At 41.4% G+C, this 26,708-nt stretch overlaps 1 protein-coding gene across 6 annotated transcripts in view; it reads left to right on the top strand.

The window, feature by feature from the left end:
• Positions 1 to 3,654: 3,654 nt before the first annotated feature.
• smoc1 (SPARC related modular calcium binding 1) overlaps positions 3,655 to 26,708 on the top strand; it is a 48,551-nt gene continuing 25,497 nt past the window's right edge. Inside the window, exons 1-6 of one of the 6 annotated variants that reach the window (XM_056392913.1) lie at positions 3,655 to 4,660; positions 20,537 to 20,702; positions 21,417 to 21,500; positions 23,580 to 23,692; positions 23,854 to 23,953; positions 26,411 to 26,461. In XM_056392913.1, the coding sequence (XP_056248888.1) occupies positions 4,559 to 4,660; positions 20,537 to 20,702; positions 21,417 to 21,500; positions 23,580 to 23,692; positions 23,854 to 23,953; positions 26,411 to 26,461 (616 nt within the window). In that variant the 5' untranslated portion in view covers positions 3,655 to 4,558. The remainder of the gene's footprint in view (positions 4,661 to 20,536; positions 20,703 to 21,416; positions 21,501 to 23,579; positions 23,693 to 23,853; positions 23,954 to 26,410; positions 26,462 to 26,708) is intronic. The other 5 variants (XM_056392912.1, XM_056392911.1, XM_056392914.1 and 2 more) reach the window with 5 other exon arrangements.

Genomic DNA, 26,708 nt, shown 5'->3' with positions numbered 1-26,708 from the left:
AGAGGGTAATAAGAGGCCAGGTTTCTGATGTCCAGAAGTATTGGCCAGCCAAGGGCTATACACAGCTCCTCGTTTTCAGGAGCTAGTGAAAATTGCGGCCAGTACATGTAAAATATGTGGAATTTATGAAATGAAATCCAGATGACACTTAAAAAGGAGAGGGCTTTCTATCTGACCTCCGATTTTTCCATTCAGCACACGGCCCCCCCCCCCCCCCCTGTCTGTCTTTCATTCAGAGCTGTAATTGTGTTTGGTTGTGTTTGACAATACTAACTTTTTAAGAGCTATCACACACACATTAGAGCGCTGCAGTGGAGGAAAGACTTAGACACTGTACTGAGGTAGTAGGAGTAATAGTACCTCAGGGTAAAAGTACTTCATTAGAGTTTAGTGTACGACATTCAAAAATGTACTCAAGTAATAGTACAGAGGAGTTATCAGTAAGATGTACTGATTATTATTACTGATGCATTAACATGTAAGCAGGATTTTAATGATGACCGTTGGGCACTTTAATCGATACCAATACAGACAATGCAACAGGTAACTGTCAGATAAGTGTTGCGCTTATACAGATTAATGTCAATAAATTACCTTTAAGTGCTTTTGATTGAGAATGGCCCCTTTCTGTTATCATTTATCATTGATGAATCAACATGTAAACTGCATTTTAATACAGAAGCTGGTCAAAGTGGAGCTAATTCTAACCACTTTTTTTTTATTTCACTGGTTTTGCATTAAAAATCTTATTTTGAAAAGTAAGTAGTAACTACAGCTGTAAAAATAATGTAGTGGAGTAAAAAGTACAATATTTTCCCTCTGAAATATAAAGTGACAAAATTGAAATACTCAGGTGAAGCATAATATAATTGTACATACAGTACGGTAAGTACAATTACCACTAAAGTTTAATGTACATTTACCATGTATCATATCATTTGAGTTCATTATACTGTATATTAAACATGTTTACAGAGAGTTGCAGTCTATAGTTGTAAAGTAAATGTAGTGGAGTAAAAAGTACATTACCCTCTAAAATATAGTTGAGTTGAAAAATAAAGTTGCACTACATGGAAAGTAAAGTACAAATACTTTTCAACTGTGTAGAATATCTGGTTTTTCCCTCTTTACAGACATTACATTAAAACGATCGCAGGGTTTCTGATGCTTGGTTATTAAAATGCATGAACAACAATGTATAAGTGCAGCTTTTATTTTGAAAGGAAAGTAATGAATCAAGTATTATACTGTGAATTAGTTATACAACTAGTTTGCACCTCTGCTATCACCCACAACATGCAGCGTACCACATCTGAACTCTGTGTGTGTGTGTACTCTTCGTACATGTGACATCATGGTTGAACATCTGTGCTAAAAGCCCCCCCCCCCCCCTCTGGCCGTCAGATCTCTGGGTGGCCTCCGTCCTGCTCTGTCTGTTTCTGTGTCTACAGACACCTGCTAATTTTCGGCCGTATGTAGTTGGTGTAAGCCGGCGGGGGGACAGCGGCTGGGGCGGCTTTGGAAGGGCCGCTGCAGTAATTGGGAAGTACATTTCCTTTCAGCAGGCCCATTCATTCCTTCTTTGTTTTTGTTGTCAGAGGTTTTCTTTCATGCTTGGCCAAATGACAACAGAATTAAAGTGTCGAGCCATGCTTTCCCTACAACAGCTTTACACCCCAGAAAACTCTGTCTTCTTTGTTAGAGGTGGAGGGTTGAGGCGAGAGGGAAGAGCAGATATTAACTGATCTCGTTAACATTCCAAGAGACACTCCTGTTCCCCCTCTCCGCTCCTCATCCTCACCTCCCACAGCATTTCTCCACTCACACCGGGACATGAGTGGACTGGCTGGCACGGGGGGGGGGGGGGGGGGGGGGGGGGGGGGCGCGAAGCCCCTGGGGTGAGAGACAGCAGCAATGGGAGGCGCAACCCACCTCTCACAGCGCTGATAATGATACTACACTGAGGCTCTACAGTGGTCTAATAAATAAGAATCCAGATAATTCACTGTCTGCAGTTTGTTTAGGCCTCATTTTCTCTCCCTTTATGTGCGACCGCCCCTTCTTTTTACTTCTCTCCAACTCAGCTTGACCCTCTTCATGAATTCTCTCCATCCTTTCTGAGAAAATAGCTCTGCTGAAGCCGCCTGGTGCACACAGAAATCATTAATGCTGACCCTAATTGTGCCAATTCCAGCAGCTCAATAGCTCTAATTACAAGGCTCTTCACTGAGGCACTCAAAAAGCCGCTGAACTGTCATAGCTAACAATTAAAAAATATCTATAGGGACAAAGACTGAGGAAAAAAAAGGATTTGGGGAGGGGGGCTGTTACCCATTCCAGCAAAGGGTGACCGGATGGCCCTTTTCAGCTCTTAAAAGCCCACTTTCTGTGGATTGAGGGGTTGCTGAACTGAAGCTGGACACCTGCACTAAACTGCTTCCCTCGCTCACCCTCTCCGGTCTCTCCTCCTTCTTTTTAACTCGCTCTCAATGGGCCACACAATTTATCTGAAAGGGAAAAGATGGAGAAAGAGAGAGCGAGAGAGAGCGAGAGAGAGCACAGAGGGAAAGAGGACGTGGGAGCCAGAAGTTGAGAGTTCGCAGGACGACTACAGTGTGGGACCAGTTGTATGAGTTCACAGTACTGTGCTTTTATGTAAGACTGGGCCTCACATAAGTTACATTAATGCAACATGAAGTACTCAGATCCTTCACTGAAGAAACAGTGTCAATACTGTAATACAGAAATAAAAATATCAAATATAAGAAGAAAAATATTTATAGCAAAATGTTCATAAAGTAACTAAAGTAAAGCAGAAAATAGTTTCCATGTCATTGATATAGTGTTATATAGTTTATCCTATTATTGGATTATTACTGATGTCTTAATGTATAATTAGCATTTTATTTTTGTAGTTGACTGAGGTGTAGTTAAGTTAAAGAATTTCACATGTTGTTGGTTAATTAATGAATAGAATAAATGTGGTGAAAGAGTAAAAAGAGAAAACATATGAGTAGCATGAAATACTCATCTACAAGTACATCACATTTGTACTTAAGTACTTAACATTTACATGGCTTTTGTTTTTTATTTATATGATATAATCATATTCTGTTATTGTTTTACATAAGTCTGTTGTTGCCACTGTCTTTAATTAAATCAGATAATTACTAATTTCTTATATTGTACTGTAACTTCTACTCTAGTATCTCTTTTTTTCTTATTTTCAATAATTCAACCGTTTTTATTTTCTACCTTTTAAATTTTGTCTCCATGCATTTAATGTTGTATATAAAACTCTGAGTTGCCTTGTTGTTCATATGTGCTAAACATTTCATCATCATCATCATCAATTTGATTATTTTATCTGTAAGTTCTTATACACTTATATTGTGACATATATATATATATATATATGCTAATATTTATTTCAGCCTCATCACCCAGTCATAATTTAATTAACTGTGGATCATAAGCAAATGTATTATATAGTATATAGTTTATGTATTGTATAGGTATTTTAAAAGATGTATACTACTGAGTTTATGTGTTAGAATAACTTTAAAAGTGTTTCCTGTTCATTTTCAAATACTGTAACCAACTTATTGTCAAGGACTTTTTACATGTTAGACAATTTATTTTGAAAAACGTCTCCATAGTGATCAGTGGTCTTCCTCTTCCAGATAATGAGATCTAGTGTTAAATATGAATTCAACATATTAACAGTAATTACAAATAAAGTGTCACAGCCAGCTGTTTTCACCCAGTCAACCACTGAATCTTCATCCTACACACACACACACACTCACACACACACACTCTCACACACACACACACACACACACTAACTACAAACACAGGCTGACCCCCTGCAGTGTTCCTGACAGCTATTGACTTTACTCAATAGATGTTTTCCATTGTACCCCAAGTACACAGGCTAAATGTCAAGGCAGCAGGACACTGGGCTATTATACAGCATTATATGTCTGTGAATGGGGATGAGAACCTAAAATTTGACCTCACAATTGCTCAGCCATTGTCCCTGCTCTCAAAGACGATGATAATACACTGAGTGTCCCTGCAGCTGCTGGGTCTCCTGCTCCTCTCTCTCACTCTTCTCCGACCACAGCAGCCCTTTTTTCTCCTCTGCGGAGGGTTCATCTTGGACCAGTTTGCGGTGGGCGTGGCCTCAACGCCGAGCCTCGCTGTTATTGGACGGCTGAGGTGTCAGTCAGTGCTGCTGCTCACGCCTTTGCTTTTAAATGAAGTTGCAATGGATACAGGCGCGACTCAACCTGTGGAAGCCGCGATGAACAGCTGATTCTCCCGCAGTGGATAAAACCGATCACGATGGTCACCGCCGAGTCATGATTTGTCATCCCACGCGCGGCGCTGTGAAAAGTTACTGGAGAAGTAGACAAAGGAGAACAGAGTGGAGAGAGTGAAGGAGCGTTTGATTCTCTCACGGCTTGGACCTGTTGATCATCAGTGTGACAGAGCGACACTGAGCGCTCAGCCTACCTGCCGCTCCCTGCTCCGCGCTCACCGACGCGCAATTATGTTATTGTCAAGTTTTCTGATCTTCACCCTTCTTCACTTTTTGGCGCCTCTGTTGCTCTGTTACCTGCCTCAAGTCTCCGCACAGAAGCCTGGTTCCCGGGTGAGTACATACCTGTGTGTCTGCTGGATCACAGTCATCCCCCGGGGATCGATTACAAAAGTGATAGCCTACTGTCCCCAGTTTTACACTGCGTTATTGATCAAACTGCAGATTAGCGATGAATTTAACCTTTTTAAAACTATTGGCTACCGGCCGATACTTATGCATGACTTACTGCTTTGTTAAATAGAAGAGTTAAAAAGTAGAAGTAATGCTGGCATGTGTTCTTATGATAGAAAGTGCAGTTAATTAATCACATAATATTGGAAATACAGCGCTGAAATGTAGGAGCCTATATGCAACCCCACCAGACCATTCATATCTCCATTTTGACCCAGACCAGTTGTGAACTGAGGGGTAACCTGTAAGTGGACCCTGGTATGACGAGTCCCACAAAGAAATCAATAAAGTCAACAACTGGTATCAAATTCAAGGACTTTCCAAACTGAAACTGAACGACTCCAACATGACACGTTGTGGGGGTGGGACATGAATAAATTCGTCCGATACACAAATTAAATCACCAATTAATGGCCGATCAAGTAAAGAAATGCTGCTGCTGCAATAAAGCAATGAATGATCCTGTTTATGAGGCAGAAACCACAAACTATCACCGACAAACATTCAAGGTCTGTGTTGTTTTCATTTGAGAAAAATCTGATCTCCCTCTTCCAGAAAATGACATCTTGCCTGTTTTATTATTTTTGACAATTTTCTTATTGAGTCATTGGAGAGAGAGAGAGAGACTGTAGACAGATGTGTCCTCCAGGTGGGTTAGATGTGCTGTAACACACCTCAATCCACTGTCTCCACTTCTGGTTAGAGTTTAATTTACGTTGGTGAAATCACAGTGTAAGACGTGATAAAAAAAAAGCTCTTTTATAAGGAATATAAATGAGTGTTGTTCTCTTCACAGCATTTCCTCCTCCACAGCATCCCTCCTCCAGCCCCCTCTTCTTTTCTAGGACAGATCTTTGTCACTGTCACATCTCTCCATCTCTTTCTTTAAACTCCCACTCTCTCTCTCACACACACACACACACACACACACACACACACACACACACACTACTTTATTTGTTCTCTCTCGTGTTTGAGCTTTTTTTTTTTTTTTTTTTACAACTATAGCAGTGTCCAGGCTGAGAGGGAAATAAGTGATGTGAAGTGGAGGAGAACAGCACTGTTTCACTTCACAGTGATATTATTTGTGGTCAGGGGGGAAGATATTTCGGGGGGTGGGGGGGTGAATATGTAACACCGTCTCACAGACTGGAACTATTTCACAATGTCCTTTAAGCCCCCCCACCCCCACACACAACACACTGTGGTCAAGGCTGTTCTATGGAGAAAGTCACAGAGAATTTATAGTTTGCGTAATCACTTCTTTGTTTTTTGGGATTTATTATTGTTTTTCCTATTGGCCGAATTATGAAGAGATCCAAGTGGCGAGTGTGGTTTTCACTGTCATGCAAAGTGCGCCTGGTGTGGCTGATTCAGGTGGCAGATCTGCGGTCAGCCACACTGGATAACACAACAAGTGCCAGGATGTTTAGGAAACCAGAAGAAATGTGATTTATTGGACTAATCAATAAGAGATGTCTCGCTTTCCTTCTTTCTTTCTTCTTGTTTAAGGATTTCATGCTCCTCTGCAGCCTGAAAAAACTATCACCCCCTGCCGAAGGAAACCCTTTCAAAACCACACTGGATAAACTCCAACATACAGAGCGGTCGCTGCGAAATAAGGCTTTTCAGTCCTCAGTAACAGAACACAAGGCAGACGAAAGCTTTTCACGAGAGCAATAAAATGCTGTGCGAGGCTCAGGGAACAGTCGTAGCATCTCTGTCGATTTTAACCCCCAGTCAAATTAAACCCTCTGCATCCACTTCATCCTCCTCCTGGCCTGGATTAGGCAGCGAGGAGGAACAGTCACACTCACTCGGCCCGCTGCACACCCCCACTCGCACCGCAGTAGATACTTTTAACATTGCTCACAGCTGCTGTAATACCAGAATTCACACCCCCACTTTCCACGTTGATATCAGGGGTGAAAGCCGGAGTTAACTTCACCGCATAGCACTTCTCCTTTCTCATTTTCCCCCGAGGCTCCATGATGCAATAAGTGCACCAGTCCAACTTTTCTCAGAGCTGGGGAATACGAGTAATTGGGCTCCTAACAAAGCTTCAGACGATTCAAACTGTTTTTCCTTGTGATTGTTGCTGTTTGTGCCGCTCAGATACGTCTGTCCTTCCCTCTCTGAGTTTAACTGTGATGAGGTGTCCTTTACTGTTTCAGTCATTCGTTCATCAGATGGTGGGAGGACAGCACCACTCAAAATGAAAAGGATGTGTGATGACAGATAATGATGGAAGCTCCAACACCATCTCTGCATAACCTGCCACGTGCAGAGTGACAAGGCTGTAAATGATGTTTACTTTAGAGTCTAAGAGGATTAAGGTTCACGTCTAATTGCGCTTCGTAATGACTGCAGCAAGATATTTTGCAGCCTTTCTGGTCCTTAGTACCGGGCATGATCTGTCTAATTAGGCAGGTGGTGGACAGACAGAGTCTCATTTCCACAAGGTTTTTTTGCCCGGGGGGCGACGACGACACACGTGTGGTCACAAACTGAGGCGAACAAATGAGAATGCCATCCACGTTTACCCCATCTATCCTTAATCCCCTTCATCAAATCAACCTGTTAGCGCTGCGGTTGGGACTTGACGATCAGTCAACCTACATACTTTAGAGACAGCATCAGTGAAGACTCATAAACAAACAAATAAACAAACAAACACACAGGCCTGAGTGGTGAAGCAGCCAAGAACACATGCCTTCAGAGCCCTGGTTCAAAAGCAGGAAAGCCTTTTTATTGGCGTGAGGTAGATCACAGTCACGGTGCAGGTGTGAGGGGTCTGCATGTAACGTATGGGTGCAGGTGCCTGTGGGTGACTGTTGTATGGTCGGCCAGTGACTCCTTAGTTATGCTTACAGTGCACAAAGGAATGGAGGTCAGGGACTTCACCAGGTTTTGGTGAATCATCGGATTCTTCCAGAAGCAGCAGAGATATCAGCTTTCCTCCTGCATTAGTGGCTGAATACAATTTATTTTTCTAGACTGATAAACTCATATTACTTTCTGTTTTCCCTTAGACTTGAAAAAAAAAAAACAAGTTCACATTTGTTATCTGGTGATTGTCGAGAAGAATGCAGGAAAATCTGATCAGGGATCAGAAACTGATCAGAGAGAGTAAAGCAGATTTACACCACTCAAGTTAAACATCAAAATATTTCATGGTGTTTATGAATTTTTAGAAACATGTTTGTCGACTAGACGCCGGATACAAACATTATATAACATTAATCATACGGGAAACGCAGTGTAGTTTAGTTAACTTTAGAGCTTTATTTTCCTCAAGAGGAAGTTATTTTTGCAGAAAAACTAAAAAGACAATAAAAAGCCACAAGAAGACGAGTTGGGGGACTCACAAGAGAAAGATTCAGTTTCAGCCCATTGGATCCTACATTTCCTATAATGCAACCAATAACATCATTACTTTTAAACTTCCTTTCTTGGTAAAAAGACTCTGTGTTTCAAACTATTTGCATCCGTTTGTAAAGCGATAACCCAAGTGACATTTATCCAGACGAACTCTTGACAGGCTGAGTAGTCTCCCTCATGGCGAGTACGTTTTGTTCTATAATCTCAAACGCTCCAGACAATATTAATCATTTAGTTATAGCAAATTCACTGGGTTGATCCCTCCATCTGAAGCGCTTTTCAAACCCATCAACTCAGCAGTTTTGCTGCCAATCTGCATTCATCAGGCTGAACAGCAGCAGAATAATGAAGAATGATGAAGAAATGCAAGAAATGGACTGGACTTTTAAGGAATCCTAACCATTCCTGCAATGTGCTGGGAATGTGCTCGTCAGTATCTGGGACAGCTGCTCAAATGACAGCTCTCCAGAACAATTTTCATATACAAAAAGGGTAAAAGGGAAGATATTCAGAGTAATAGCTGCATGTAGTCGATGTGAAAAGGCCCACGACCAACAAAGCATCTTGCCTTCTTACAGATGAGAGAAAAGAGGTTAAAAGCTGATTTTATCAATATATTACAGAGGCTTCTTCGTGATCAGTACCTTTTCAAAATAAGATGAGTACTGTACTTTGGAGACAATCTCCTTGACATGAAACGGGGAGAAAGAAAAGAGGACAGAGAGAAAGGTTTGTCCGTTAACCATCAAACCGCTGAGACGCATGGAAGAAGAGCTGTTGACCATAATCACGCAGATGTGCAGTGCACATTTCTCCATTTAGTCTTTATGGGGAAAAACATTCTTGGCAAAGTGATAAGGTCATAGTTTGGCATCACCGTCTTCTGTGAAGAGTCATGAAATACAAACCTTTTAGATTAACTTTGTCCTGACTTTTTGTTCAGCAGCAGTTTCTGATTAGGCACTTAAGGGGAAAAACCCTAAAGAGAGTTACTGGTGATGAAGCTTGAGGTTCTGGGATCTTTTGTTGTACGGTGGTGGGATTTTGTAAACTGATACAACAACATACATATGCATGAATGTGCATCCTTCTCGCTAAGAACAGTTCTATTGAACTGAAGACGGAAACGGAAAATTCGGAAGGATTCTTCCTCTGGGGGTCATGAATGTGCTCCATAACCAGCATATGGCTTTATACAGTATCGTATGTGCATGAGGAAATTACATGCGATCGTAGTGTGAGGAAAAAAAAAAAAAAAAGGCCACAGGATTGGCAAACCCATAGGATATATCCTCTGGGGGCCACGACTATTGAAAGAAAACTTCATGGTAATCAAGTCGTAACATGAGAAGTTTGTTGTGTGTAAAGTTGGCAGCCTGAAGGTGGTGCTAGAGGAAACGTCATATTAAGATGAATCCTCTTGGGATCATGATCTGAAAGACACTGGGATTATTGGGATTATTTTCCTCTATTGGAGTGAAAATGTTGGCGACCGATGGATGGATTATTATTTCTATGCTTTTTCATGCTGTTTGTCCATTTCCTTGGTTCATCTATCAAGCAGTTCTTTACGATGGGCCTCACAGAGCTAGTCTCGTTAGCCTCACAACCATATGACAACTAAAGGCAGAAAGAGTCACATGTATTCTGTTGTGGTGGTTAATGGCCGTTCTGAGAAATTTGGGAAATTTCTAAGCGAAGTGAATAAAAGAAACAATTTGAGGGAAATACTAAGAAATTAAATGACAACTTGGTTTTCTTTAAAAGAAAAAACAACAGGTTAAAACACACAGGTTCACAAGCCAAGATCTCACATAGACACCTGGACTCCAGTTATATTTCACAGGACACTGACAGATGGCTTTAAGGGTGACTCCACAAGCAGCCAATCAAATTGCTTACATATGTCAATTCCCTCTGATGAATGCGAGATTTCATGCTCAACTGTGGTGCTTTCTAATCAGTGTAATGAAATGCAGTCAAAGTCCAGCTCTGGGATTTCAGGCCAGTGAGCTCCGCACATGGATCACTGCGACTTCACTCAACCTTTGTTTCTGCCTGGAGATCCTCCTGATGGTCGTGGTTTATGTGATTGTCTTCTCCACTTTGGGAACTTGCTTTATGTAAATTCAATGCGTTTGTGACACACACAGGCTCTTGTTTGAGAGGAATACTGCCTGCTGAAAGAGTTATGCCTCTCCGTAATCCATCAGATTATCATGACGGCAGAAACACTTCCTCTTTCCTGTCAAACTAGCTCAGCAGATTAGCCTCTGCTCCGCCACATGTTTAATCATTTCCTTTGATATGGGAGAGTGTGGTCCCAGCTTAAGTGTGCAGTGGTGGGGTGGAATCTATTGTAATGTGTGATGGACACGGACACGGACACGGACACGGACACACACACACACACACACACACACACACACACACACACACACACACACACACACACACACACTTCCTGGGAACAGCAGAGACAGTCGACTGTTCTGTAGCCAGGATGTAGCATTAGTGACAAACAAGGAATGTTGTTAATCAGATTTAGAGCCATTTCCGAAAAGGAAGAACACCCCCCCCTCCCTCCCCTTACTCACACTTTCATTTTTATTTCTTTACACCACTTCAAAAAGGAAAATAGGGAAGTAATCCTTCTCATTAATCTCATATTTAATCTCCTGACCATCACCAAAGAGGAAATCTGATTTCAGCCGGGTGTGAGAATGTTTTTCATCAGCTCCTTATCAGATGTTTTAGATCTGCTGGAGTTTATAACCATAACACTAACAATACATACATGAGTTTACACAGTCTGTTAGTGTCATTGTTTTACACATATTTCAGTACAAACATAAGAGAGTGAATATTGGACAATTATATCCATCACTGTATATGTCACTATTGTGTTTACAGTTTGTCTCTGCTGCCCCCGAGTGGCCAAAAAAAAATCTGTTAAGGAAGAATCATTTACGAAAAGCATTTACGCCTCCATGATGCCATTACACGTTTCAATTGTACTGTCCTGAAGCGTGTAGATTACGGGCCAGAGTTTGTGTTTCAATCTGCAGAGCCAACACCAAACTGCCAGACGCTTCAGTGAAGTTACAAACACACAAAAATCTTATTTTGAAAGGGAAGCTCAGGTTTTTGCAGCTGTTCATTTCTTCGTAGGTTCAGCCCAGCGGGAGAGATGAAAGAAAACAAAAGGTTATTGCTTTGCGCTTTCTCCACAAGTCGCCTTTAAGAACTACTTTGCCAAAACTTTATCTACTGAAACATGACAGTAATTACATTAAGAGGTCAAATTAAAAAGAGATGGTGGAGTAGGGGACTACGCTTTAGTGCTTTAAGGCTAATCCACGCACTCCTGCTGCGAGCGGCACACACACTTTGTGCCTCCTGTGTGAAAGTTGTCCAACTCCCTTTTGCACTTTCCAGCTCACAACAACGGTTTTAAAGGGTTACTTTGAAAACCTTAGATTACAGGTTTCTGTTTTAAGACAAAACCCAATTAGAATTTTAAAAGGAATAAGTGGGAGGAGAAGAAGGGCACAACTTTTAATACATTCCTTTTTATTTTCTCCACTTTTTTTTATAACACGGTTAAGTAAAGTGTGTTAATTGAAACAGCGTGAGGGATGGCATTCGCTTTATAGATTTCCTGAAAACTAAATGCTAATTATCGGACAAAAGTGATTACCTCGGCCCGTTAAAAGCATACAACAGCACACAATTAGCCCCGACTTTGGTGGACAACTTTCATTGGCTTGTTACCTCTGTGGTTGGCTCACTTTTATCCTCCTTTTCCTCTATTTGACTAATCCACTTGTTGGCTGGTGGGAATGCCAAAAATGCCAGGTGATTAATGACACAGGGCTGCGTTAGACGGCCATATATGTATGTATTTATGTATGTGTTGGGGTTGTTGCATTGTTTGTTGCTGTTGAGCCCAAAGGGGATAATGAGCCCATCACACGTTAGCGAGGAGCTGGCACACAGAGCTCTCTCTCTGTCTCACACACACACACACACACACACACACACACACACACACACACACACACACACACACACTCATGTAGTCCAGCCTGTAATGAATCTCCTGCATGCAAGAGCCTTTTTCCTTAGAAGCAGTGATGTCATTCATGTCAAGGTGCATGTTCCTGTTACTTAAGTACAACAGACATTTTTTTTCTCCACTAAACAGGATCTGATTTAAGCGCCTTGTGATAATCAAGTCAGGGTAAAAGCTTCAGTCGAGGCTTGTTAGAGCAGAGTGCAGAGGCTCGTCACTGCAGTGGGTTTCAATGCGTCAATCAGGAGAATCAACGGCAGATTTTGGATCATTCGGCTTCACAATAACGAGCGTATTGCGACCTGCACTTGTATTGTTCTGCCTCCAGTTTTACATTAGACCACACAGCAAAAAACCTACAGTATTTTTCTTTCAGCATAAAGATTTTCCTTCACTCTGCGAACATCAGAGTTAACTCTTCATGACCTCTGTGACAGGACAGACGGCGCTCCAGAAACATCATTTCTAAGTAACAAAGGGAACTTTGCTGTGAAGCACAGATCAAACCCAAACGATGCACCACCAATACTTCTGTGTTATTAAGTCATTAAGATGCTTCAGTTACAGTTATTTGGAGATGAAAACTCAGATATCTGGCAGTAAGACTTTAAAACTAAACAGAAGTATTAAATTAACTGTAATGCCTGCGGACCAGTATACTATAATTTTGAGTTTTAACAGCGACAGCAGTACATTTCCAAATGCAACACCGGCCTCAAGTACGACATGTAGATTATTGGAAGGCCTGACTGCAGGTTTGAAACCTTATCTCTCTTTGCAGCTCATAAACGGTATTGTTCTACCATTCCAGCGGCACAGCTGACTCTTTATACAACCTTCCACATTACCGAAAGAAACACAGAGAGCACATTACGACTCATTGTTAGCTAATGTCAAGCTGCCAATGCTACCACAGCTGCGCTTTCTAACATCATCAAACGCTAAATCAAAAGAACCTCGGCAGAGGGTTTGCAAGTTTTAGCTCCTCGGCTATAAATCATGTAGACTTTACATATTTACAACATTTTCAAAAGCAGGTTATAGAGTTTTACCTGCTATACCAGACACACAGTCGTTTCCATTCATTTCGGTATCTATGAAAATCCATGAGTTTCAGTGCAATGTGAATCTATCTATTCTCTCTAATCTATTATCTTAAATGTGCTGGTAACACATTTCTCAGCAGATAGATTTAAGTCTGCACTACATTACCTCATGGACAGTGTTACATGACAAAAAATAATGTTGACTTGGGGGTTCACTGTGGTGAATTACACAACTTGAGCAAGTTTCAAAAGTCTGCTAATAGATTTTCATACCACATGGAAAAATATGAAAACCAATGGCTGGCTGGAAGGTCCACAAGTAGATTCACTTCTGTAAAACACGGCGGCACAGTTTCACAACTGGGTTATAGCAGTATTTGAGTCAGAAAAAGAATGTGATGCTAGTCTTGTATTTGTCCAGTCTTATTATTCATGCCACTACATCTGTGGTGTATGAATCAGCTAACATGTTGTTAAACAATACTTTAGCCTGTTCCCTACTAGAGAGCTGATAGCTATTTATATTGTGTACGTTTGTTTGTTTACTTGAAGAAACGAGCTCTACCTTATATAAAACACATAAAACCAGTTGGAGAGTTTTTCTTAATTGCATTTACTGTAGTAGACGTAATGCACTAATTTGTTTATTCACTACCTTTGTTGTGTTTCACAGAGCCTGCTTTTTTTTCCCCCTCTGTCAGCCCGTTAAGCATGCATATATAAAGATGATTATTTTCTAATCTTATTCTTTCTTCTTGCTCCACTGCTGTGGCTTAGGCTGGAACAGATTCCCTGCCAGTGATGGTAAAAAAAAGGCCATTTTGCTAATGCTGTAATGGTTGCACAATGGGGGTTGCATTTCACTTATTTTATGAGTGGTGGAGAGAGAACTCAGGGCTCTGTGTGCTTCTGGCTGAGATGTGTGTGTGTGTTGGGGGAATTTGGCTTGTTAAATGTGAGAATCTCGGTGCTCATTGTTTCCCGGTCAAGATATCAGTACCAAACCGTCGTGTAACTCCCCTGGTGTTTACCGTCGGCTCATCTTTGATTTCATCCCTCTTGGTGGGCCATCGGGCAGACGAGGAAACCATGTCCTCACAGTGCTATAGGGGATTTATATCTGAGCTGCTTCTCTGTCAATTAAAGACAGAGAAAATACATTTCTCCTCGTCCTCTTTGAAAATTAAAGAAAGGGCCTATGAGCGGTTGTTAAAGTGAGATGATTCCCTCGGGGGTCCATTCACGACTCCATTATGTTGTTTGGCGCTCAGGCCTCTCTGTAAATCTTTGATGTGCTGCCTGTTGTACTACGATGTAAAACTTTGCATAATGACCTTCAACAGGGGAGTAAGAAGAGTTTAGGTAATGAATGTTATTTTGAGCAGCGCGTGTTCCTCTGCAGATCCAGTAATAGCTCCTGTTACATGTTAGCCTATTTAATTTGGATGTGTTTGTTTGACTTTGATTATGGGATGCCGGGTGGGTCTCAACCTCAGCCATTATTGTCCTAACAGGAGGGGCGGCTGTTTTCCCTCAGGAGATAATGCCAGGTCCCGTCATCCTGGCTAATACTGTAGCAGCTGATTGCTGTCAAACAGACCTGGTTCAGACAGTAACTGGAAATATCTCTTAGTGTTTGTTTTAAACTTCTTCAGTTGCCAGATGGGTGGGGTTTACCACATCAGGAAAATTCAGATAGTATTTAGCAAAGCTGGAAACCACAGAAAAGTGTAAGTATGTTGTCAAATGTTTTGCTGATTGCCCACAAACTACTCTGGTGCTAAAAGACAAACCTCACGCATCTGGTCGCCCCTGCTGCTTCAGAGAGCTGTCCTTCAGAAACCACGTGATCCAGACTCAGTGTCATTCGCTGCTGGTGTGAGTGAACTTTATTTTGGCAGGATTTAAATGTGAACCATATGCATGAGGAATTAATGTAAAGCAATGGTCCCTTGGAGACTGTTGTGACACTGGATCAGCCCTGAGGGGTGTCAGCAGATTAGATTAGACGCAGTTTAGTATATTTGATATCCTCTTCAGGGGACTCGGCTTTTTAAAGCATTTTCTTTCTCCATGAATTAAGTTACACTCGTTTTTAGTTTTTGCCACTGCTGTCATATTCTGAAACTGTTCTTTGGCAATTATCCAAGTGTTTCAGGGTTTTAAAAATGATGTAGTGATATTTCTTACACAGAACAATATACAGCTCCTTGTAAATTTTCATCAGTCACTGGCCGACTGCCATTAGCAGTGACTCTTAAGGGAATAGTTAGATAATTTGGGAAAGATGCTTGTTTGCTTTGTTACAGAGACTTGAATGAGAAAGTCAATACCATTCTGTGTCAAATATGAAGCTACAGCCAGCAGCCTGTTAGCTTAGCATTAAGACTGGAAACAGTCTTTACTGCTGACTTGGCTCCGTCAAAAAGGTGAAATCATCCCTCTACCAGCATCTCTAACGCTAATCAACACTTAATATCCTGCTTGTTCAAAAACCGAAGTGTAAAACAAGTTGTGTTTCTTTCTCAAGATACAGTCCAGAGTATAACTCCCAGTTCAACCACAAGTTCTTGTTTTCTGTGCAGATTAAGTAACTGCGATATAACATGACAATGTGCAAGTTTTAGAAGTGCCAGTAGATTTTGTTACATTAGGCAGGCCAAGCAGTGTCACCCCATTCCCAGTCTTTACACTAAGCTAAGCTAAGCTAACTTAACTATCGGCTGGCTGTAGCTTCATGTTTACTGTAGTAGTATTTACTGAAATGTGGAACTATTCCTCTAAGTCACCTAAGAATTGAAGATGTTATTTACAACACTTAATTACTTTGTGCTTTTTCATAAGTGTCTGGTCTAAATTCTGTCCATCCTTGATAAATTTTCATGCTTATAAATACGTATCTTAGTGTCACCATCGACACCTTCAAAGCTAAACAACATGTCAAAATGTTCCAGTCACTGTTTTTAAGTCACATTTTCCTGCTTTTATTCAAATTTAAATCTTCAGTTTGAGTAAAAGAAGCTCTTATGTGCCGGAGTCTCTGGTTTCACCTTTATGGGAGACGAGTCTGTGTGTGGGACAGTATGACTAAGAAATGACTACATGTGGGAGACTTGGTAAGAGTGTTTATTTCCACTTTACCGGACAATGTCGTCTCAAAATCTGTGATTTAATGCTTTATTATGACAGCGGAGGTAGAAAGGCTGCATCCATTAAGGTTGTGAGTCAGGGATGGGGAGCACAGGTCAGTCTGTGGGCAGAGGCCAGACTCTGTGGCTCTTAACCTGGAGGAGTAGCTGAATACAGCTAAATCATTTTTATAGAATAGCTTTCTTTGGATACTTTTTTTTTTTTTTTTTACCGATTTAACAGTTCATCACATAGACAAACTGCTTTCCATCCACAGCACTTTGGCTCAGTCTAGTCCACTCCTTTTTAACCACTTCTGCTGGAAGAAACATGTAACTTCTATTTTCTTTTCTTACACTTGAGCTCCACTGTCTGTACTATGAAATAAATAACAAAATAGCCATAAACTTATTGATTATGAAAAGAAAAATGGCTACAATGCAGATACATAATTTCTTCCAACTACTGAACTGTTCCTGTCCAAGAGGACGACACACGTTGAAATTGAAATGATGTGCTATGTATTCCTCGCTGTCTGCACGTCTTCATAAAGAGGCACATCATGACTTAGTTTTACCCCGAGCTGTTTGACAAGAGCTTTTCAACTGCGCTTCAATGCCAAGGCTGAAATCACATTAAACTGTCTGGCTTGATCTGGACATATTGTTACAGCTAGGCGAGTTGGATGTGTCCCATTGTATCCTGAAAGTATTATTCCCCTTTTGTCTAAACTTCCTTTCACCTTGTTGTACGAGGTTTTTTTTTTTGAGTCTATTGAAGGGAAGTATCAACATTTTCATTGGAGAAGTTAAAGCGGCCAAAACTGTGTCTCTGTGTTCGGAACTTGGATATTTTAACAGAGACATTGTTTTATGTGGGGATTTAACCTGTGACCCTGCAGATCCATGACACTTTCTTAAACTCCGGACCACCATGTTACCTCACCTCCTGATTTTATCTGGCAGATACTGAAGCTCCATTATCTTTTTTCTATTTCAGGAAGAGCCTTATCTCTATATTTGCTCTTTACAGATAACGGAGCATCTGCTTATTCTGACAGCTGTGACAGCCTCGATAATTACCAAGATAATTTCTCCACTGCAAAACACTTCCCAAACTGTCAACTTAATGTTATAATTAGTTGTAAAAAAAATCTCAGTTTTCAGACACAGTTTAAATATCCTGTCTATGGAGTGAAATTATTCCACATTTTTTCCAAATGAGGTTTCATCTGTTTGAGTAAAAGTGTTAAAATAAGCCAGAAATAAGCAGCTCTCTTCATTAATATGAAGAAAATGATCCAGAGAAAGTCTTGAAACCAGTTCATTTGCATTGGACACGTTTAATATTAGCTCAGCAATTGGCAGATTTTCACTTATTGAATTTTGGACTCAGTTTTTGATTAAATTGCTGGGATTTACAAATTAATGTTCATGACTGTCATAACTGTCAGAGCTGGCAGAAACGGTTTGGTATCTGTAAAGTACAAAAACCACAGAGGACTGTAAATAGATTACTTTCTGACCCGCGTCTCATTTTCCTCACCACATCTTGGATTGGTAATTCGGGCTATAACAAGTTTAAATTTCTGTGTAGTTTCCAGCTCGTCTGAGAGAGATATTAGCCAGAAAATGACAACGAACATAAAATTCAAGTAGTAAAAATGTGCTGCCGCTGTGGCTGAACGAGTCTTCATCATTCTTTCGCCACACTGGCAGCGTGGCTCAAGGAATGTTTGTTGAACAGAACTGAAATATCTGAACAACTATTCGATGGATTGCAATGAAATTTTGTACAGCGCAGCTTTCAACACCACGGCAACATGAAAGCAGCATTTTCACTGCTGGGTTCCTTATGAAGGAGAGAGTAAGACTCCTGGAGCTCTTAAGAAAAGACCAGTTGTCTCTTTGGCGTGACAGCTAACAGCATCATAGCCTGTGACGTGTGCCTGAGTCGTCTATGACTCATAATCTAGCAACAGACACATGGTGCATGTTTATGTTTTTATACTGAGTGGGTCAGAACATTATAAACTTCAATCTACGCTTTGAAAGAGAGTAAAATATAATAACTGTGTGAAAACTGAGACGATTTGATGATGCATGTTGAACACTGGGACATTTTAGTGTTGGACACCCAGCGTGAAACTGTGACAGTCCTGTACAAACCAGGACGTCTGGTCACTGTGAATTTGATAGATTAAGATGAAATTTTGAAGACGTTCATGTTCCCCTCAGGACCGTTGTAATGACTTTGGTGATCTCATGACTTTTCCTCTAACGCCATCATCAGGTCAATACTTAGTTTTTGACCAAATACCTGCTAAACTAATGACATTCCCATCAACCTCAGCTGTTACTCTGGGTTTAGTGCTAAGTACCATGTGTTAGCATGCTAACACATTACACTAATACGGCGAACATGGTAAACATTAAACGTGCTAAACATCAGCATATTAACAATGTCACTGGGAGCATGTGAGCATTTAACTCAAAGTCATGCTGTGTCTAAGTGCAGCCTTACAGAGCCACAAAGTCACATTTTCCAGCAGCAGATATTTAGAGTATGATTTTATTGGCAGTTTTAAAAGGTGGAAAGACAAAAGGATTCAGGACTCTCTCTGTTTCTGGAGATGCCTGGCACCTTCATGATGATACCAACGCAGAGGCAAAGCCAGATGTACGGCAGTGCCATTCAAGTGATCTGTGTGGAGCATGTGAGATGAAAACTCCTGGTGATTCATTTGTATATGAGATCCAGTTGTGCACCAGCTCATTCATGACATCAGTGACTTGGCTTTGTTACCATCTACACTTTGTCTGATTGCTCTTTATATGTTCGGAGAGAATCTGTCTCCAAGCAACATTTTTGATGTTTTTCAAAATAGTTTTTTTTTTTTTTTCCGGGTCAGTGGGAGAATGACAAAGAGAGAAATTGTGCTTGTGTACATGCAACCTTAATGCACACGTGCATTTCTACTGTGGATAATTCTAAAAATGGCCTCAGATCATCTGATAGGAGCTGGCAAATAAAGGGATGGAAACTGTGCCCTTCGTTTCTGGCTGGGTCTCATTTTCCATCACCTTCTTCCCTCCGTACCTGCCCTTAATGAGATCTCCTGTGTCGGGCTCAGAGCTCCAACCAGCGCTCTGGTAATTGCTTGAGAGCCCTTGGGTGAAAAATGCATTTGAGAAAGTTTTCCCATGCAGTATTTTCCTACTTCAGAACTGCTTGATTTTCCTTTTCTTTTATTAAACAGGTGTTCTAGCAGCCACGAAACTTTAATCATCGCTTACGAGATAAGGCACATCAAGTGTTCTTTGTGTGTGTGTGTGTGTGTGTGTTTTTTTTATAGTTGAAACCTTTTCAACAAGAGTTGGCGCAGGTCTGCCGCGGAGCCGCTTCACAGCAGAGGATTCTGGTGCTGCTCAGTGCACACCTACTCTCTCTCCTCACCAACCCACAACTCCATCTTTTTGGCAGAGTCTGTGCTCCCCTGAAATCCTTTAGACCTTAAATATATTTGAGGCAGCTGTGAAGCCAAGAGCCATTACTGTTGTCAGGGAAAAGGCCGTCGTCCAACAGTAGAGTAGAATCGACTCACTAATAGATCACGAGTAAAGATCTGGGGAGAGAGCGAGAAGGATTCCCATTGCTCCGAGTGTGGTTTGGCTCCTTTGAAACTTAATCAAGGTTCAACCTGTCTTCAGCCAAACACCAATTAGACAAATTAGCTTCTAGGCTGAGCTTCAGTTCAGTGCAGCTCACACTCTTGTTACAGTAGCCTAAACAAAGGAAGGCAGCAGCCGGCAAGTGTTTGAGGAATGCAGAAATGTTTTGAGTAAAATGGGCAAATGACCCATGAGTCCAATTTGTACATTAGTTTGGCATAATCTCAGATTCAGCTGAATACAGCCTTTGTTTAAACACAGGGAAACTAGAAAGAAAGAAAGAAAAGGAGCCAAAAAGAAAGAACAAACCAATATTTCATAGACTGAAAAAAAGAGCTCTAAATTCAGTAATCTTAAAATGTATCTGTCCCGTTATGTGAAACCTGAAGTGAGTTAAATTTCTCCTGTATTGCATCATTGTTATGCTAACATATTATTGTATTTCTCATTGCAGTGGCTGATTGGAGACAGAGACAGTCACTGTGGAGTCATCTGCTCACGGACGCAGGGGAAGCCGGTGTGCGGCTCAGATGGGCGGAGCTATGAGACCGGCTGTGAGCTGCAGAGGGCGCGCTGTAAAGATAAGACACTCACACTGGCGCACCGCGGCCGATGTCGAGGTGAGAGCTGAGCTGGTTTTAAATCTATACCTGCAGCCCCTGTCTTTACGATGAGTAATCAGTCAGGGTGCGTTCAAGGAAACTCACATCTATGATTCATCTGACAATTTTCAATGATATTCATTTTCATGAAGTGCATGTTTGCAAATTGTTTGTTTTATTTGCAGCAAGGATTTTGTAAACAGCCTGTGCTAAAACTCCATCACCGTGTGACAGTAATGTGACTCCTAGTCTTTTTCACAACGTGCTGTTTATCGTGGTCATTTTACATCACGACATCAAAATATATTGTGATATAATATATTTTCTGGAGAATCAATATGATTCAAATTTAAGCACCTCATCATATTCATGCATAAATCATCAAAATCCAGTATTGGAACTAAGGCAGTCACTATAGTTTAGTACATCTAAAGACATTAAAGGGACAGTACATGGTATAAATTATATGTCAAAGTCTCTCTCTCTCTTTCTCACTCACTCACTCACACACACACACACACACACACACACACACACACACACACACACACACACACACACACACACACACACACACACACACACACACACACACTATATATGGTATGATATGAAACAGTATAACATATGATTGTCAAGCTAACGAAGGATGTCTGAAAGGACGTGTGACGTGGAAACTAAAGCTGGTACTGTGACGTTTACATACATCAGACCGTCATGTGACTTTTACAGGTAAAAACTGGGTGAAAATCGATCAGCTGCCAGTGGCTCCAGCACCGACCTCAACATCCGAGGGGAGAGACCTGGAGCTCAAAGGTGAGGAACCTTAGACGTGTTAAAATAATTCTGAACCCAATCATAACCTGATCTTCTCTACGAGACTGTGTCCTCTAAACTTAAAAAGCAGTAAGCGTGTTTAAGAGGTTGCAGTTTGGAAACACAGACAACAACAGAAAGTTTGAGGAAAGTGGAACTGAATGAGAAGATGGCTTTCATTTTCCGCCTCTCTGTAGGCGTGTAAGTTTTTACAGACCAGGATCACACACTTCCTCAGTGTCTGGATGCCAGCCACTCGACAACAGCAGAGATTGATAGGCCTGGAGTCAAGGTTGGAACTTGGCATTTCCCCCCCTTTTTTTTTTTCAGCCCCCCCCTCATCAGGGAAAGCAACAGTCCCAACCAAATCCATTTTTGGAGTGAATTTTGTTCCCTCTGTATGGTGATACGTGGTTTCGTTTCATAATGTCAGTGGTGTGCCAAGGAAAGGAAAGCCGGGCAGAGCTCGCTCAGTCTTTGCAGATGCGGCAGGCCTGTTTTGTTGTAATGAAATGGCAGCTTTATTTAAGCAGGCAGTTCACGAACCAATCCTTGTTTACAATGGCAACGACTGGCAAGGGCTTACTGAGGTGTGCGTGAGATTCAGATTAAACACAACAGATCAATTTGACTGCAGGGCATATGAATTGTTAACAGGTACAACAAACAACCACAAACAACAACAAACACAAAACTATGGCCGTTACAACAGACAGAGCTGTTTATCCATTATTTAGCCAGGGATACAAAAACATGGGGAAGATCAACACGTCATGAAACAGCTCATTAATCCAAATCTCTTAAATAAAGTGATGCCTTTTTGTTCACTCACGTTATGTCCTGTGTCAGTGTAGATTTTTCAAACTGTTTGCAACATAAAGAGAGAAAGAAACAAACCTCTGAATGTGGGGTTTTGCTGCTTTGTCACAACTAACAAGCACCGACAAACAAAAGGCCAGACATGATGAAGACACTGCAAAGAGTCTCTGATCATTACGTTGTTTTACATTTCCATAAATCTGACTTATTTAAATAAGAAGCTTCTGTAGGACATTGGACTGACATGAGCACTACAATATTTAATGAGCCTTGTTTCTAAAGTGAGACTGAATATATTCACGTCATGTAACCATGTCACAGGTCTGGCTCTGCCAGTATTTCCCTCTGAAGGAGACAACATGTCTGTCTCCTCTCAGGTCCAGAGATGACTTAAAGCTTGTATTTATCTAGGGGGAAGGGGAGGAATGTTTGCCAAAAGTGGAGGACTGCGGTTCCACTGGTCAGCTTCCTGGTGTGACTGTGTATACACGTACAATCAGACGTGAAGCTCGACTCCACAGGAGCTGTGAGTGCAATAAAAACAGTAGTTCGCTGATGGGATTTTGAACCGGTGACCATCTGCTGCCGAGCCACTTTATTCTATGACCTTTCAGCCACTTCCATCTGTGTCCCCTGAGAACAGGTCTGGCTCATCAGAGCTGCAGAAACACAAGCTCAGTTTCCACTGACATTTCAAAAACATCAATGTAGAGTTCATGACGCACTCCTCAGCACTAACAATGTGCGGCTTACAGCCTCGCTCTGGCACTAGTAGTGGTCAATGGCAGTGTAATTTGTCGGGGAATGTGTTGTTTTAGCATTTTGGAACGGGGTAATAAATGGTCTCTGACTTGTCTGTGCTTGATGTATCTGCAGTGTGAAGGGTTTTTAAAACCAGTAGAGATGGAGAGGTTTGATTTTCAGACTCATGAGCAACCATCACCGCAGGTGCTAAAAACCTGTTCATGTTTGTAATCCTTAATCCAACAACGGTGGATATTATGATAAGAGCAAGTGCGGTTTAATAATAATAATAATAATAATAAAAAATGCATTTCCTCCCTTTATAGCTGACATTCAGATGTCAGACGGAGCTCAGTGGCCAAACAGTAGTAAATTGTGGTGGTGCTTGTCAGCTTGCAGGTGTGAACAGGGTGGTGTTCAACATGAACATGTGTCTTCAGAAAAAAAAAAACAACAGTAGTGCTGGAGGTTTGTGAGCAGTGTCTGAGAACAGACTGTCCTGTCAATACGTTACAGATGCAGGTCAGTCCAAGTGTCGTGTTGAGAGGAACCAGGCTTTAGAACAAGCCAGGAGACCGCAGGAGTCCATGTTTATCCCAGAATGCAACGAGGACGGAACATTTGCCCAGGTCTGTCCCCTGCACCTCCACGGATGAGTGTTTTTCACTCTTACTTTCCCTCAGTGTCCGAACTGACAAACATTCGACCAAAACTCTTCACCCTCTGCTGAATCATGCACGTTACAAAGCTATTGTCATTTCTGGTGTGATTTACCTTTTTGCCTCTGCAGGTCCAGTGCCATACTCTGACAGGTTACTGCTGGTGTGTCACCAGCGACGGGAAGCCAGTGAGTGGCTCCTCTGTGCAGAACCGGACCCCGGTGTGCTCAGGTACTGGGAGGTTAACAGCCTGGAAACCTGTGGATGAAATATCCAGAGTTTTACAAAGAATCTTCAAAGTTTGTTCTGTACAAAGTTGCATATGAAATTATAAGACTTATTTATTTGTGCATCCAGAGTAATGTTTAACAGGCTGTACGACTAAAACTATGGTAGGAGGGTAGGATGTTTCCTGACAGTTCTTTATTACAGTTGAGAAGCAGCATAACAAGCATGTAAAAACTTCAATGGTGGCTACATTTGTAGGATGTTGAGGCCGGGAGTGTTTGGAAGCCAAGGCGCTGGGGTTTGGGCCAATTGACTCTCAGTCACTTCAGAATTCAAAAACAACTGGAAATAATTTATGGCTTCGGTTCCGTATCAAAGACGAGATTGAGGATGGATGGGTTGTATTAGTACAGTACGCAGCACATTCAAGGCAGAACTTAAACTAGGTGAATTATCTGAAATAAATGACTTTCAGGAACTCTGACTGCGCTGATGAAAGATAAAGAGTGAACGCAGCCTGTGGGTTACAGTTAAAGAGGGTCTGTCTCTCCATACTACGGGCACATGTGTATTACATGTCATGTGGCATGTAGCAGGTGCAGGGTCAACGAGACAGCTAATGGCCATAGATCCAGGGGCCTCTCAGCCCCCCCCCTCCCTTTAAGTGCTCTCAGCAGGCTGGAGGAGAGAGCGCGGGCCTCTGCACACTCATCCTGGATGGGAACACTTTATGATAATCACCATCATTTTCCCTCAGAAGATAATACACGGGGGTGTTTGCCAGAATTGGATTGCACAGTCACTAGAGCATATGGTGCAAATTTTGTACGGAGAGTGCGGTGAGAATGGTCGCATGCCCTTCTGAAGCTGTTCAGCAGACAGCCAGAGGCTTCCTGCTCTCTCTCTCTCTTCTCCTCTCTCAATTTCTTTATCTTTCTCTCTGCCTCAGTCTCCTGCTCCCTCTTTTCTCTGCGTTTCCCACTTGCCACTAATCAACTGTCGAGCCCCTCGAACAGAATGAGTCAAGTTCACAAATGGAGCGTGTCCATTCGTACCAGGAAACCACATAACTTTTCCTATTTAGAAATAAGTACTGAGATGTCGTACAAATGCAGGTCTCAAGTTATTCTTTATTTCTGCAAGATTTAATAAAAGCATGTTTTGGATCTAGGGAGTGTCTTTTATGTGCATGTGTCTGCACCTGGCAGCTTCATAAGGTGATTTTCAAAATCTTAAAAAGAAAAACCTTTAAACTTTCATCCCAAACAAAGACTGATGCAGTTTACGAATGTGTTGTCAGCTGAGAAAGAGAAACAGCAAATAAGTGCTGTTGAAATCTTGTTTACGACTTGCCCTCTTTGCCCTCAGTTTCTAACTAGTCAGTAACTTCATGCCAGCCTGCAGAGTTCTCACCACTTTCAGTTGTGCTCGTTATGCATTTAAAAATGGATCCTGATTTGTTTATATTACGTGCACAAGGACACATGCACATGGCAACGTAATTCACAGTCCTCTGAAGGTTTCACACTATTCTAGTTATTGACAACGGACAACAGTGATGAGCCAACAGAGGCAGGGCAGAAGACAATGCAGAATTTAATGTATTAAATAATAAACTTTGCAGATGTTTTATGCAGAAGCACTGAACACGTAGAACATGTTAGGATACAGGAAGAAAAACTAAATGTAAACATAAATGTCGTTTACAAGAAAAGTCCCCAGGGCACCTTTAATTATCAGATTTGTATATCTACTTCTGTAAAGCATCTAAATTGTACAGTTTACACTCTGGGCAGCAGGACCATATGAAACTGGATTGTTTGAATCACCCAGAATAATAGCTTCATCACCTTAACTGTGAAGCACTCTGAAGACAGTTTACAATTAGTCAAAAGCACAAATTTGTGTCTTAAAGTTTCCAATAGTTGAACTCAACCCAAAACTCATGGATTTACTTTGTCTCTGCAAGTGAGTTCACTGACTGCAGCAGCTCCACTGAAGGGAAATTCATTTTAATGCTTGTGTGATTTTAATTTTTTTAAAATTCAGAATGAAGAAGTTTGATAAATTCTCGTGCAGAAATTATTCTTGATCTCATGTGTGGGGAGTTTTGAACTTTTCCTGCACTCAATGGAGTCAATACTTTCAGTTGTACAGGGTTAAAAAATCTCTTTTGAAATACTGAAATATATTTGGTGGCACAACACAATCTCTAGCGGTCGCTTTTCTGTCCTGCATAAGATCCGATATCTTCATTGTTTCTTGCAAAGGTATTTATGACACTGGAACCAGAATCTGGGCAAAATAAACCTGATATACAGCTGCTACGGTCGAACACGCCCAACTCTTCTTTCTTTTACAATCCCTTCCCTCTCAGCTGACAGCAATTAACCTTTCCTGACATGCTCAGACGCCCCTGTACACTATGACCCGAATCAATCATCTCACATACATTTGCAGGAAACTTCCATGAATTTATGGGAACTCATGCTGCGACAAGTGGATTGTCAGGTAGTAAATTTCCTTCTAGTTGCCTTCACACAAAATTTCTCCCCTTTGTCCTTCTATTGTAATTGGCTGCACTTTCTAATTTAGCTCTTTTTCTCCATGCATCCATGCATGACACCAACTATCTGCATGCACCCAGCGACAATTTTATTTTGATAATTTCTAAGATGTATTAGATCACTCAGGTTTGCGTTAGTCAGCACTAAGATAATGTTTCAATGTGTGCCTCTGAAGTACTAACTGAATGTGC

Source organism: Seriola aureovittata, chromosome 13, assembly GCF_021018895.1.
Source record: "Seriola aureovittata isolate HTS-2021-v1 ecotype China chromosome 13, ASM2101889v1, whole genome shotgun sequence".
Lineage (NCBI taxonomy): Eukaryota > Metazoa > Chordata > Actinopteri > Carangiformes > Carangidae > Seriola > Seriola aureovittata.
This window is presented reverse-complemented; position numbering and strand designations above follow the sequence as displayed.